At 43.9% G+C, this 14,449-nt stretch overlaps 1 protein-coding gene across 6 annotated transcripts in view; it reads right to left on the reverse strand.

Annotated features, from left to right (window-relative positions):
• sez6l (seizure related 6 homolog (mouse)-like) overlaps positions 1 to 14,449 on the reverse strand; it is a 52,755-nt gene that overhangs the window by 18,675 nt on the left and 19,631 nt on the right. For all 6 annotated transcript variants that reach the window (XM_023961138.2, XM_078956087.1, XM_023961136.2 and 3 more), the window contains exons 2-3: positions 2,426 to 2,833; positions 1,021 to 1,160 (exon numbers count right to left, since the gene is read on the reverse strand). In XM_023961138.2, coding sequence (XP_023816906.1) covers positions 1,021 to 1,160; positions 2,426 to 2,833 — 548 coding nt within the window. The remainder of the gene's footprint in view (positions 1 to 1,020; positions 1,161 to 2,425; positions 2,834 to 14,449) is intronic.

A 14,449-nucleotide genomic window follows, 5' to 3' on the forward strand; every position in this document is an offset into this window, starting at 1 on the left:
ATCCAGGGATAAATAGTACCGGACTATTTTGCTTCTTAGTAGTTAGGGAGGGAATTTGAGAATGCTGGCATGCCAACATTCCTACCTAAACCTTTTTTTCTTCTCACAGGAAAGAGTTTTAGCAAAGAAACAAGCGTCTACTTGAACAAAATCAGGGCAAAACAGGGTCAACTTCAACCAAACTAAAGTCAAATACTAAAACAGAAAGGGCGGTTAATTTATTCAGACCTCCAAAGCCCCTTAAACTTTAAAGTTCCACCTCGATCGTCTTCTGATCTATTTTCAAAGCGTTCTCAGTGGTCTTTTAATTACGATGATGATAAACCTGTGTTGTTTTCTAGGACACAGTTTCTGCAGAAATTCACCTCTGAGTTGTGGGAGGAAGTGTTGGAGCAACCTCGCCCCCCTTCCCATCACCCGTCAACAATAGCAATGCACCGAAAATGGCAACAATATCAGATCCATCCGTCCAGTTCTGATCCGGATTCCAGGTCCGACCAGGAAAACAAAGACGTTCATGGATCTGTGTGTCTGCATCAGACAGGAGCGGAGCAGGGAGCTCGTGTGTGTTTTCTACGTCACAGAGAAGATCTTTTTCAAACTGAATTTTTTTGTCTGCTCCTGATTCACAACGATTTGGATTAACGAATACTCAGAAATGTAATTTTCTTCATGAAAGTCGCCCATCGTCAGAAAAATGCCATGTCAAAAAGTGGGTCTGTCACGACTGAAGAAGAGGAGTTCCACCAGCGACCACTGGGGGGCAGAGTTGAGCCAAAGCTCCACTTGGAGTCTTGCAGGTCTGCGCAGCGACAGGAGGATAAGCTTAACCCCCCCCATCCTATCCAGAGGATGAGCAGAGAGCCCATAGGCAGTGAAGGCAACTGCATCCTGGAGGGATCCAACAATATGAGCTTCACCTGCATCCCCCTCCACATCTGCACCCCCCCCCAAACACCTGCAGCCTTCCTCCACCCCCCCACCCCCCCTCAACGTGATGCAGCGGGTGCAGGTGCGTACCTGCAGCTCCACGCCGTAGCCCGTGTACACCGTCACAGTGTAGGTGCAGTGCAGGAGGACGCCGTCGGGCAGGGGGGGGTTGTCCGCAGAGTCGATGAAGCCCTCCGGCTCGGTGAAATTCAGCATGCAGCTGGACGCGGCTGCAGAAAAAAAAACAGGGTTTGAGCGGGTTTCTGCTCGGATTAGGAGACTCGTTAATCCTGCTGGTGTGATTACTGCAGGAAACTCCTAACTTCCTGGAGTTGCTGTTGAACATTTCCTTAGGAAGAAGTTAGGAACTGGAGCTTTCCCTAAACGTCTCGGTAATCACGATTATGCCTTCTCAGGCCGCTGCATTTGCTGCAGCTGGAAAAGTGGGACATCTCCGAACGTCACGTTTTTCTTCAGGACGTCAAACCTGCCGGAGGAGCCGAGAGAGGAGAAGAACCCGACAAGATTCCCAGTCAAAGTGAAATTTAGATGATGAAATTGTCCTCTGGAGCCCCACTATGTAATGTGAATATTTCTTTTTTCCTCAGTGCCACTTCACTGTGATGAAGTGACCTAGTTTTAGAGGCTGCTGGCAAAGAAGAAAATCTATTTTCCAGAGATGTTTGCAGAAAAGTTCTTTAAATATGATTTAATACGTTCATTTATCTCGATGTTGTCAACTTAGTTCCTGCTTAATTCAAAGGAAAATGTTCCCTTCTTTAGCTCTTTGTGGTTTAAGATGAACGAGACTAAAATAGTTTGAACCGAATTAAATAAAAAAAAATCAACTGATCTGGATAAATCTGACCAAGTTTTTTAAATAAAAAGTTAAAAAGAAACAGACAATCACACAACAAAGCAAGCCCGCCCCCGTGTCCCATCATCCATGTGTTTAAACTCTCTCCTGCTAGCTTACAGCCCCTCACACCCCCAACTGAACATCAGCAGTGCAATCAAATTGGTGAAGAATGAATAAAAAGGTCAAATTAAACAGACAATTACACAAAGCAAAGCAAAGGATAAAAATTAAAGTTCAGCTGTGGAGGATTTCAGGAATGACTGTAAACCCAAAGCATTCATCTTTAGGACTTTATTTAAATTCAGTTCTTTTCTGGTATTTGTTTTTAGAATAAATTCTCAGAAGGCGAAGAAAAAGTTTGACAAAATAGTTACCCACAAAACAAAGAAATAGCAAAGAAAAACTGTTAAAAATGTAACTCTGTTCAAAAGAACAATAAATGAATAAAAATAAACACAAAGAAAGAAAATTACACATTTCCATTATTAGTTCATCTTCATGTTCTTTTGAGAAATGCCCCAGAAAGACCCAATGCGTCTTGAATTTGGCCCTGATGGCTTTCCATACACTGAAGCTGCTTTAAGGTCTATTTGGAAAAAAAGGAAAAAAGGAAAAATGATTAAATGCCACAAATACCTGCTGAAAGTGCATCCCCGTCCAGCATGGAGCTCTCCATGGTGCTGTCAGCCTCCAGCTCGAGGGGCGGGGTCTGTGTGCGAGGCGGCTGGAAGTTTGCGTCCGTGGGAGGGGTCAGACGGCGGCCTTGGCCCGGCGCTGCGGCTGATTCCGGCGGCTTCACCTCGTTTTTCTGCAGCTCTGGAGCGTGACTCCCGTGGAGGGAGCTAACAGTCAGTCCTCTGCCCAGGAGAGGGAGCAGATTCTGGGGCAGAGCAGATGGGGCGACGTCCCCTTTCTGGGGCGCGGGGCGCCGTTTTTGGGGCAGGACCGAGCGCGATGAACCGGCTGCCGGGCTCGCACTTCTGCCTCTGGAGACGTCCTCCCCTGGTGGTCGGATGGAGGTTGAGGCTGTGACAGCTTCCTCATCTAAGAAAAATGACAACCACTGTCAGTGTGTGTGTGTGTGGGGGGGGGGGGGGTTCATGTCCTGCTGTCGGTAGGGTGTGGGGGGTTGGGGGGGGGGGGGTCCTGTTCGATTCTGGTCATGCTCACAAACAGCTCAGCATCACCAGGAACTGGAGGAAACGCAGGAAGTGCACAGACGGGAGAACAGCTCTGCCATGCATGCTAAACCCTCTGCAGCTTCCTCCAAAACAGCAAACAGCAGCATTTCTACCCCCCCACACCCCCACCCCCCCACAGCCCCCACAGCCCCCACAACAACAGCCAGCATCCACGCTCCGAGCCGGAGCTTAGCTCAGAGCTTAGCCTGCATTTCAGTGCCGTTTCCAGGCTCAACATTAAACATTCGTGTCATTTCTGAGGTGACGAAGTCAGGAGAGAAGACGACACGGAGACTCGTTCAAATCTGATGACTCAGCGTGTCGCGCCGCCATCACCACTAAACTCATTCCAGCCTTCAGAGCGGCGCATTTATCCGAGCAGCTACTCAGCAGCTGCTGACACACAATCCTCCAAACAACACTCTGTTAGAACAACTTTCTGCAGATTTCTTCTTCTTCCTGTTTCTATCATAATTGGTTCCAGAGGAAAGCCCACCGGAAATGTTATTTCCCAATCATCACCAGGAACAAGTCTATTTGGACGTGTTCACACTCAACAAGTTCTGCAACCAGAGAAACGAGCCCAGCAGTTGTTGAAAATCATCAGTCAAAGCCGTTCCAACAACGACTACTCAACCTCCACCTGTCAATCAAATGGCCCGGCCCAAAATTTAACACATACACACAAAAACACTGAAACGTCTTCCCTGCAAGAGTTGCCATCCATGTTCAGAACCCGCTGAATCTCTTTCAGGGTTGCTGGAGCCTATCCCAGTGCACTCTGAACAGGTCATCAGTCTGCGGCAGAGTCACATGACCACACACCCTCACACACCTGGGGGCAATTTAGTCCCCAGTCACTCTGTGAGGCATGTTTTTGGACTGAAACCGGAGAGCCTGGACTAAACCATGCAAACACGAGGAGAACACGCAAAAACCACACAGACGGACCCAAGCCGGATTCAAACCCGCGCCTGAGAGCGCTAACCACTACACCCCCGTGCAGCTTCCAAGAGGATATTAAACGGATATTAAATTTAACAAAAAAGGTTTAAAAAGACGTTTTTCTGTACGACTCAATTCTGGAATGGAAACTAGAGTATCCTGCCCCCTAGAGGTCACTCTGTGAACTGACCTTGTTAAAGATATTGAAACGCTTTAAGTTTATTTCTATGAAAGATAATTCCTTACCAAATTCAGTTTCCAAAGGTGTTTTACCTAAAGGCCGTGTCACACAGCCACTGCATACTTTCTGTGGATTTTCCACGTATGACATTTTGGTCTTTGGTGATCCATGCGTGACATTCGTCGTTCAAAAGTGTTTCTCGCGTTCGTCTTTCATCGATGTCTGCAGATTTTTACGTGAATTCGGTTATGGGCCGAATTTATATTTTTGGTCTGTGGAAAATTCCGAAGTTTACTCGCATTTTAGTTAATCTTAGGCAATTCTTCGGGATTTTTGCAAGATAAATACGCAAATTCTTGTTTTTCCACGACCGTCCCACGCATGTTCACGTGTGACCAATTTTCATTTGTTCAATATGCTCAAAATGTAGGTTGTGGCTGTGGGACACGGCCTTTAGCAGCAAAGAGATCTGGTTTGATTCAGTTTTCATGTTATTTTAGCTCCTGTAAGCTGCTGTACGTTTTAGTCCCTTCAGGATTTGAAAAACACAGTTTGGGTTTTGGGTCATGAACCTTTTTCTGTCGGTCCAGCTTTCCAGAGACGTTCAGAACCCAACAGAAGCGGGCTCAGGTGGAGCTTCTGCAGCGGAACAGAGACCTGCTGCGCTCTCAGAGGAGTCTCTGGTTTCCGTGTTCACCTCCAAGGACGTCCTGATAGAAGCTCTGCGGCGCGGCGCCGTCCCCCCCCCCCCCCCCCCCCCCCCCCCCCCCCCCCCGTCAGGCTCAGAGAGCCGACCCTGTCAGGTCGCGTTGGGCACTTTGCTGCCTGAGCAGCACTTCAGAGGTTGTGTTTGCTGGGTTGTGTTGACAGCATTTGGTGGGAAGCCTTCGGTGGCTGACAGTCCTCAGGCCTTAATTGGTCTCCAGTGTGAGCACATTGGTATTCAGCAAACCTTTGTTTGCTTTGGTTGTTGCAGTTTTGCCAATTACCTTATTTCTGGCAGGGGTGGGGGGGGTCATCATCAGGCTTTGAACCGTGTGAACACTGATGTCTAATGAGACGGACGCAAGAGAGCAGTGGCTCATCCGAAACAACTTTTATGTTGTAATCTCTTCGTTTTTAGCACTAAAATGTGTCCTGTTGTCTGAATCCCAACAAAATTGGTGTCCAAAGATTAAATTGGATAAAACTGGAAAAGAAAGGAATCACTTTTCCGCTCCAAACGCTTGTTCTCTATTGTTGACTTTGTTGTGTAAATGAGGGCTGGAGGAAAGCTCCAACAGGCCAAACGTTGGGTGACATGATGGGAAAGAAGGAAACATTTAACAGCTTTAAAAGACACAGCAATTTTCCTTTTTAGCGTAACATCAGAGGCGGACGCTTCAAAAAAACAACCTTTCCTTTGTAGAAAGGTCGGAACCAAAATGCAAAAATTGTGTTACCAAAGCGAACGTGTCGTAATGGAGATGAAAAGTACTTTTAACTCCTTCACCCCAACAGTGGGAGTACGCAGAAGCAGAACAGAGTGACAGTATTGCAAGAAAATCCTCTTTACAAAGTGGACGAGGCTTGTAAAAACGCTTGTTGCCAAGGAAATTTAGAAAATGAAGTTCAATGTTTCAAAGTAAATATTGGTACATGCATTCATCAGACTGAAACATGAAAAAAACATAATGGTTGCTATGGGAAACCACCTTCATAATGGCAGCAAACTGACTGAGAAGTCAGAAATTTCTAACTTTTCATTTGAACCTTAAAGCAGTTCAAAGGTCATTTGAGTTTGAGGTAAACGAGGCTAAGGAATAAGTCTGCATAACCAACACCATGTCATTTGGAAAAAACTCCTCTTCGATGGGTGATGTCCCATAGTGGAATGTAGTTAAATCTACCATGGCCAAAGTAATACTCATAATCTGTTTAGTAAACATGTTGCTGCCAACCATTTTACAAAAATCTATTGCAATTTCTTGTGGAAGAATAGATGACATGGTGGAGCTGAGCTTTGGAGGTTGTTGAGGACATAAATCACCACTCAATCCTGCCTGCAAGTTCATATTTGGCACTGAAAATGAAAATTCATATTTTTTGGTCTTACTGCGCGTGTTTTGAAAAATCCAAACAGCCAGCTAAAACCGGTCCAGTACAAACTGCAGACTGACGTGACCCAGATTCTTTTCATTGTCATTGTTTTTAAAAAAAATACTTCCCTCGTTTGAAGATCCAACATGTCGGGCAATAGAGCCCTCACTCTTACATTTTAGACAAGCGAGAATCCCAAGCCCACCATTTACATTCCAAAATTTGGAGCAAACCAGAAAGTATCAAAAGTTGTAATTCTTAAAGCGACCACTGGAGGCTGGTTTCAGAAGGGAGAATTTTCCAGTGACGTCCAACATCACACCAATAAAAGCATGTACAGTCAGGTATCCATAAGTTTTGCTTATGTTCTTTCTATTCTTGGTGGCGGTCCGTTAGGGGGCGGAGTTAATTTAGTTTAACCAGATCTTAAATGTGTGTATCATTAGGGGAAATTCTTCTTGATTGGCAGGTGGGTTTACCAAACTAAACAGTCACAGTTTTGGTCCACCACAGATTATCAGTCAAGTGTTTGTTGAGCCCAAAGGGATTTCCGTTTGACTGATCTCTGTCAGAGAAAATAAGAGACTGGTCAGCAGCGGTGAAGAGAGCCTTTCAATTCAGGAAAGCCTTGATGTTGGTCTTTTCAAAGGCCTGAGGGATGGGCTGTGTGGGCACTCCCGGGGGTGCAGTGATACCACGCTGACCCCTCCGTCACAGCAACGTGATGAAAGGTAACACTCGACAAAGTTTATTAGACAGCTGGATTGCGTGCTGCAGCTGGGAGCGTGCAGGCCAGCCGGGCCTTTTTCAGCACATCAGTGAGCGTCCAGACTGTTATTGATTCTCAGAGTTTCCAAGCAGCACAATCTGTGGTGACAGCAACAAACAGAAACAGGAGTCACGGCTTCTCTGTCTAGACAGGCTCCTCTGAGGATTGAGGTGTTGAGCTCAGTTTGAATTATGATGCAACACTAAATTCTGACCCAGAGACACAAAAGCCCACAGTTGTGTTTACACCGAGTCCAAGATTTTTACATCTGTTTGTGTTTTCTGTCCCTGTAAAACTACTTCAACTTCATTTTTTTATTTTGTAAAAGCATCATTTACTGTTTAATTCTACGCAGATGACTCTCATTTCTATGTTCATCTAAACTCACTCATTTCTGGATGATTATTTATAGCTTCAAGACAACATTTTAGTATTTTGCCGCTAGAAAATACAAATTCAACGCTTGGCAACACAAGAACTTTATGGAGGAGGAAGATGAAACACAGAAGCATAATTTCAAATCAGTTCAGTTGTTTTATAAACATCCAGTCCTTCACTGAGTCTGTCTCAAAGTGCAACACAAAAACGACATGGGCCAGGGGCGGAGCTACGTTCCCCAATTTTTTAATCAATGTTAGCATCGTTATTGACAAAAATTAATATATCATCAATACAGGCTTCCATAAGATGTTCAAAGAATTTAGGAAATTTTGTTTCTGATGTCGTGAAAGTTCGATGTTTGGATATTATATATTATATATTTCATCTCTTATTGTGCTTGAATTCCACATTAGAGAGGCAGATTTTTCTTTCAAGAATTTCTACGCATTTAAAATTATTTTTTTCTTGCTGCTTTACATCAGTGATAATACCTCAGCTAGAAGAACTGCTGTTATAATATTGATAACAATTACAAAACTGTTTGAAATATGTGTTTCTTTACGTGTGTCACTGCAAGACACCTAAAGGGAGCTCATAAAAATGAAACAATCAATTACTGTGCTTGTGTAGGTGTATCCTGAAGTATTTGTAAGGATCATGGAAGTTATTCGCACTTATGACGTATGTTGTCCTTACGCCACACTCTAGCCGTTAGTAAGGTGCGCGTATTCCTTACTGACCTGCTCAAACGCCGGCGTTGACGTTGAGTGTTGATGGGATCCGTAGGTACCTGTAGGATGTCCACACAAACTACGTCTGATTGGTTAATTGCGCCTCACTTCTTCCCCCTTACAGCAACCCCTACAGGTTTGACCATTTTTCAGGGCAGTTGGGAGAAAGGATTGATCTGCAGTGGTTTATAGATATATTTCATGTAGATTATAACGGCAGAGATTTCCATGTGTCCATGATTGTAGCATCTAACCGATCTCCACACCTCCCACAACACAAACACAACCTCATTCAAGATTCTTTTCTCTGGGATGCAGCATTTGTGGCTTTAAGTCAACGTGACAAAACACAGTTTGTGGTTTTAGGTTTTTGGAGTGTGCCTGAAGGTCAAAGCCAAATTCCTCCTTTGTTTGGACATTTGCCTCCCATCCAGTACCAAACTGCAATCCCGCCACAAAGACCACTGAACCACAGACAGAACCAGTCCAACAGACTAAGATAAGGTCATAGTAAAAATGTACTCAATTAAGAGTAGCACTACTTCAAAGTAATACTACTCAAATGGAAAATTCTGGAGTCGGATGGAAAAATGTATTCGATTCAGGATCTTCCAGACGGATAAACGACTTTTGGAATTAGTTGGTTTCGTTTTATAAAAACAACAAACATCGTTTGAACCATTCCAGTTGAACTAAATCGGCCTGAATCTCATGAGTTCAGGTCTCTCTGTGGTGTTCCAGCTTTGTCCCGGTCCAATTTCGGGTTATCGTTGAGTTTGGACCGCAGTTTGAATCCAACAAGTTTTTCCTGCAACACTCTTTGCTGGTTTATTTTCTCCGTTTTTGCTGGCTCTGTGCCTCTAAGATTAGGTAACACATTGTAGAATCTGGTCCAGGCGGCTTGGCAACAAACAGCTGACATCAATCTGAATTAGTTTGCTAATCTTCGACATATCCAGCCGTCTTTGTGAGCGCCGCCAAGACGCCGCGGCGCTGTGCTCAGACACGGTGCGGCAACTTTCATCTGCCTGCAAGATTTAGATTCAAACAAGACTCTCAGAAACGCTGACAAAAAGAGAAAGGCAGCAGGAATTTATGTAATGCTGCTTGAAAAAAGAAGGCATCATGATCTCCAAAAAAAAAAAAAAGGGAGATTGAAAGAACGTGGGTGATGAAATGTGTCTGATGTGCAGCAGCGCTCAGATTTATTTCGATCACAGCTCCGTCTGAGTCACAAATACTCAAAAAGATGTAAAATCAGACTCCAGTCATATTCAAACTACACCGTTTATCCCCTGACAGCAGCCGTGTGGGAAATCAGGAGGCGCAGGCCAACATTTCTGGTCCAGCAGCTGATGACGTCCAGTCAAAATCATCTCTTTTTCACTCATTTAAGACTTTCTAGAGACTTCTACTTCGCCTCCCAGAAGAAAATGTGGCAAAAATGCAACGACATAAAGCTGGCGGTGATGCAAAGCGGCTTAAAATTACATGCAATCACCATGGAAACAATGCCAAAGGAGAGTCAACTGGTGGCTTTGTCACGGAGGAAACACAAATCCCTTTGAAACAAGCGAATCTCCTTGGTGATAAGAAAACCCACTCGGTTCTGCGTGTGAGGGCCCAGAACCGTTTGGATCGCCCGCTCCTCCACCGGCTTCACTCTGGGATGCCAGCGCACGGATGCTGAGGCGTCCGCATGATGGAAGCAGCTCCCAACTATGGAGCAGAGCTGTCACATAAACAGACCGCTGCAAAGAAAAATCAAATCAAATCGTCTTTCCAACAGAAAATGATCTAATCACGCAACTTTCACGACGAGCAAATCTTTTAAAAACGTTTTTTTGGATACTGAGTTATAATAAATACTTTGTGAAGTCTTTGAAGAGAGAATTAAACCTCCCAAACTGAAGGAACGGCTCAATACGCAGACTGGAATGTAGTCATTGTTCTGGTTTTGAGACCCAGAATTATTACTTTTTGGAAATAAAAGAATCCAGACAGTTTTCTTGGCAGATTTTCCTGCAAACAAACTCTTCTCTGTTTTCATTCATATCTCCCTCATTTTAAGAGGAGCTGTTTTTGCAGAGGACAAAACAAACAGGAGTGAATGGATGTTAAAAGCTTTATTTCATGTCATAGAAGGACAAACGTCACCATTCTCAGCCAACAAAACCAATAATAGACTTCTGGACCATGTGTGTTGGTGTTTTTGCTGTTAGGACAGCTGCACTCAGTCTACGAGCTGATTGAAAGAACCAATCAGCATCAACCTTCATGTCCATGTCTGTGATTGGCTGGCTCTACTGGCACATTTGTATCGTGGCGCCCTGCTCCAGCGCAGCAGCGAGAGATTTTCTCTCCAGTGAAAATTGTTTTGTTTGCACATATTTTTGGGTTTCGAGAGAATCTTTCTGTGTCAAGCACAAAATAATGTTTAGTGCTTGACACAAAATGAGTGTTGTGCTTGAAATAATGGCGCAAAAAGCACTCTGTATATCTGCGTAAACAGTCGCAGAGTCGCATGTGTTTAGTTAGGGATAATGACCGAGGAAGTGTGTGTTAAAAAGTGATAACGCACGCCTAAAAAAGTAGTTCCGGTCAAATCAAACTTTATCTTCATCATCTGGACAAAAACAAGCTGTAAGAGGAGAACTTTCTCTCTGAACTGATGCTTTATTCAACCCATCATGACCTTCAGTGTATGGATCGCTTTCCTTTGCCGCTGCAGTCGAGGTCGGTGACGGCTCAACCGGCTAAGTGCCGCTCCAAAAAACAAATAGTCGAGTTTTTGTGAAAAAAACAATTAAAACCAAAAAAAGTAACTAGAATACAGATCTAAAAACTGATTAAATATTTATTTCTGTAAGTGACCATGGCATGAGCGGGTTAATGGCCAACAAAGTGTTTTATACAGAAATTAACGCATGTCCGTTTGCGTCGGATGGTTCAGGCTTCTACAGCGTGCATTAATCTCTGATAACGCACACTTCGTCAGCCATTAACCCTTAATCTACACCCAGTAGCCAATCAGAATCAGGTATTCACCTGGAGCATTGTATATGTTTTTAAGGGGTTAAGTTGAGTTGGTCTGGGAGCCGGTTTAGCTTGTGCTGGTTTGCGGCACCTTCCGTTCGTGAAACCGGGGTTCAAAACCGTGCTGCTCCCTATTCCCTTCTCTGCCGGTCCCAAGCCCGGATAAAAAAATGTTTTTTTCGGATACTTTATTTATCCCTCAATGGGGAAATTCTTCTCCGCATTTGACCCACCCCCTGGGGGAGCGGTGAGCTGCAGCGGAACTGCGCTCGGGAGGCGGTAGCGTTAAGGGTCTTGCCTAAGGACCTCACTGGGTGATGTTAACTGCTCGCCATTGATATGGTAACTGGCCATGGTACCAATGTTTCTTCCTCTCCGGGAATCGAACCCTGGATTCCTGCATGGTAGCCTCTCACCTTACCAACCGAGATACTCAGCCGCTAAATTGAGAGGGTTGCGTCAGGAAGGGCATCCGGCGTAAAACATTGCCAAGTAAACCATGCGACTCATCCTCGAAAGAGAGGTTGTTTCGCTGTGGCGACCCCTGATGGGAAAAACCGAAAGAGAAAGAAGAAGGTTGAGTTGGTCCATTCCAAGCAACCCGTGAGGCGTTATAGCTACATTAGCATAACAAAGACAGAAATGGCTTGTGTGCAGTGCCCTCTGCTGGATATCTGTGGTAAATAAAAGACCTAAAAAGACAGTTTATGACTGAAGAATGAAGAGTTTGTTTGTTTGTTTGAGGTGATCTCAATAAGAGAAACAGAGGATTGTCGCTACGATTTTTCCCCGTTCTCACAGGCTGCCAACTTCTTTCAAAGACGGACCAACGCAATCAAGTCTGAGAGAGTAAAGCTGTGTCAGAGAAGCACTGAAAGGAGAAGCTTAACTACAATGAAGATGGCCTCCTTTGTGGTTTCCAAGCACATTTTTGTGTGTCTCTCAAAGGCGGATCCGCGGCGCTAGAATACAGAGAAAAATCTCATCCTTTGTCCTCTTTGTTGCTCCATTTAATTTGTATGCTAGGAGCTGCTGGTTGTTAAAAATGCTTTATCAGACCCAAGACTGGCAGCCACAGTATCTGGAATGCATTCCCTGTCTGCCATGTCTGCTCCCCATGGAGACACACCGAGATAAACACACACACAAACACATGCACAGCACAATTCAGCTGCCTCCGTTCTGCACAGGCTATCACAGGCTTTTGCTGCAGTGCAAAGGCAGCTCAGGTAATCGTTCCGGCTGCAGGTAGAACAGCTTTTGCTTCCAGAAAATTACGCTGCTACATATGATTCTGACAGAGTAAATCAAATTCTATTCCAGGTTATTCCAGGAGATTTGATCCATGTTACCCCCATCATTTCAATGACAAATTCTGATAGGCAAAAACATCCAAAACTATGAGCAAGAACAATACATCCACACTTTCTCTTAAGCTGAATAAGACAAAAATATTCTTCACTCTGAGAAGGACACACGTCTTCCTGGAGGTCGTTTACCTCACGATCTGTAACTGAATTCCATGACTTTGGTTAGATCTCTGAGGTTATATTCAGGCTCAAATCACATTCAGAGATCGGGAAGAGGCTTTTTTCTCATCCAAGCAAAAGAGGATGTCACGTCCTTTGATGTAAAATACAGCTGTGTATCATCAGCATAGAAAATGTATTAAAAATATCAAACCAAATAATGGAGCTCAGAGATTCCCCAATCCTGGTCATCGAGATCCTCCCCTTAAGATGCAGCCACTTCTCTACATGACCCTGCAGGACAACCCAAAAACCCGCAGCACCTGTGTGGGGGTGCATGTGACGTAGGCTTTAGCTGCACCAAAGGTTTTCTGGATGGACTCTTGTCCTCAGATCTTCTGCTCATCATGAATTCTGCTGAATTCCTGTGGGACGTTTCTCTCTAACAAACTTCTGCGTCTGCAGCCTGACTCAGGTGAAACCTCTGAAGTGTGAAGCTCCGGGTTGGCTTAATGATTCCCTGAGTTAGAATTGATGAGTGCTGACACGTGCACACACACGTGCACGTGCCAATCAATGAGATCCCCGAAATTCCAGCCCGGGTCAGCCAGTGGGATGACCTGAGATGCAAGCACAGACTCACAAACAAACAACGTAAACAAGCTCATTATGCAGACGAAGGGTGAAGCTTACAGGAGCAGAACCGTTGGCAGAACGTCACCTCATCAGAACACATCTTCCTCTTAAGGATGGTGAATAGTATTCAAATATTTCAACATCAAAGAGTCACCGCGATAAGTCCAGAAATGTCAGCTCCATGTCAGTTTCTATGGAACCCTGGACAACACATAAAAAAAACTAGTTGTTCCCTTAAATAAATAATGTGTGCACAAAAAATGCTTTGTTTCGCACACAAAAGGCAAAGAAGTTTGCACAAAATGCTAAGTTGTTTGCACAAAATGCTAGGTTGATTGCACAAAATGCTAGGTTGATTGCACAAAATGCTAGGTTGATTGCACAAAATGCTAGGTTGATTGCACAAAATCCTAAATTGATTGCACAAAATGCTAAATTGATTGCACAAAATCCTAAATTGATTGCACAAAATGCTAAGCTGTTTGCACAAAATGCTAGGTTGATTGCACAAAATGCTAGGTTGTTTGCACAAAATGCTAGGTTGATTGCACAAAATGCTAAGTTGTTTGCACAAAATGCTAGGTTGTTTGCACAAAATGCTAGGTTGATTGCACAAAATGCTAAGCTGTTTGCACAAAATGCTAGGTTGATTGCACAAAATCCTAAATTGATTGCACAAAATGCTAAATTGATTGCACAAAATCCTAAATTGATTGCACAAAATGCTAAATTGATTGCACAAAATGCTAGGTTGATTGCACAAAATGCTAGGTTGATTGCACAAAATGCTAGGTTGATTGCACAAAATCCTAAATTGATTGCACAAAATGCTAAATTGATTGCACAAAATCCTAAATTGATTGCACAAAATGCTAAGCTGTTTGCACAAAATGCTAGGTTGATTGCACAAAATGCTAGGTTGTTTGCACAAAATGCTAGGTTGATTGCACAAAATGCTAAGTTGTTTGCACAAAATGCTAGGTTGTTTGCACAAAATGCTAGGTTGATTGCACAAAATGCTAAGCTGTTTGCACAAAATGCTAGGTTGATTGCACAAAATCCTAAATTGATTGCACAAAATGCTAAATTGATTGCACAAAATCCTAAATTGATTGCACAAAATGCTAAGCTGTTTGCACAAAATGCTAGGTTGTTTGCACAAAATGCTAGGTTGATTGCACAAAATGCTAAGTTGTTTGCACAAAATGCTAGGTTGTTTGCACAAAATGCTAGGTTGATTGCACAAAATGCT

Source organism: Oryzias latipes, chromosome 12 (genome assembly GCF_053564925.1).
Source record: "Oryzias latipes strain Hd-rR chromosome 12, Olatipes_Hd-rR_3.1".
In the NCBI taxonomy this organism is placed as follows: domain Eukaryota; kingdom Metazoa; phylum Chordata; class Actinopteri; order Beloniformes; family Adrianichthyidae; genus Oryzias; species Oryzias latipes.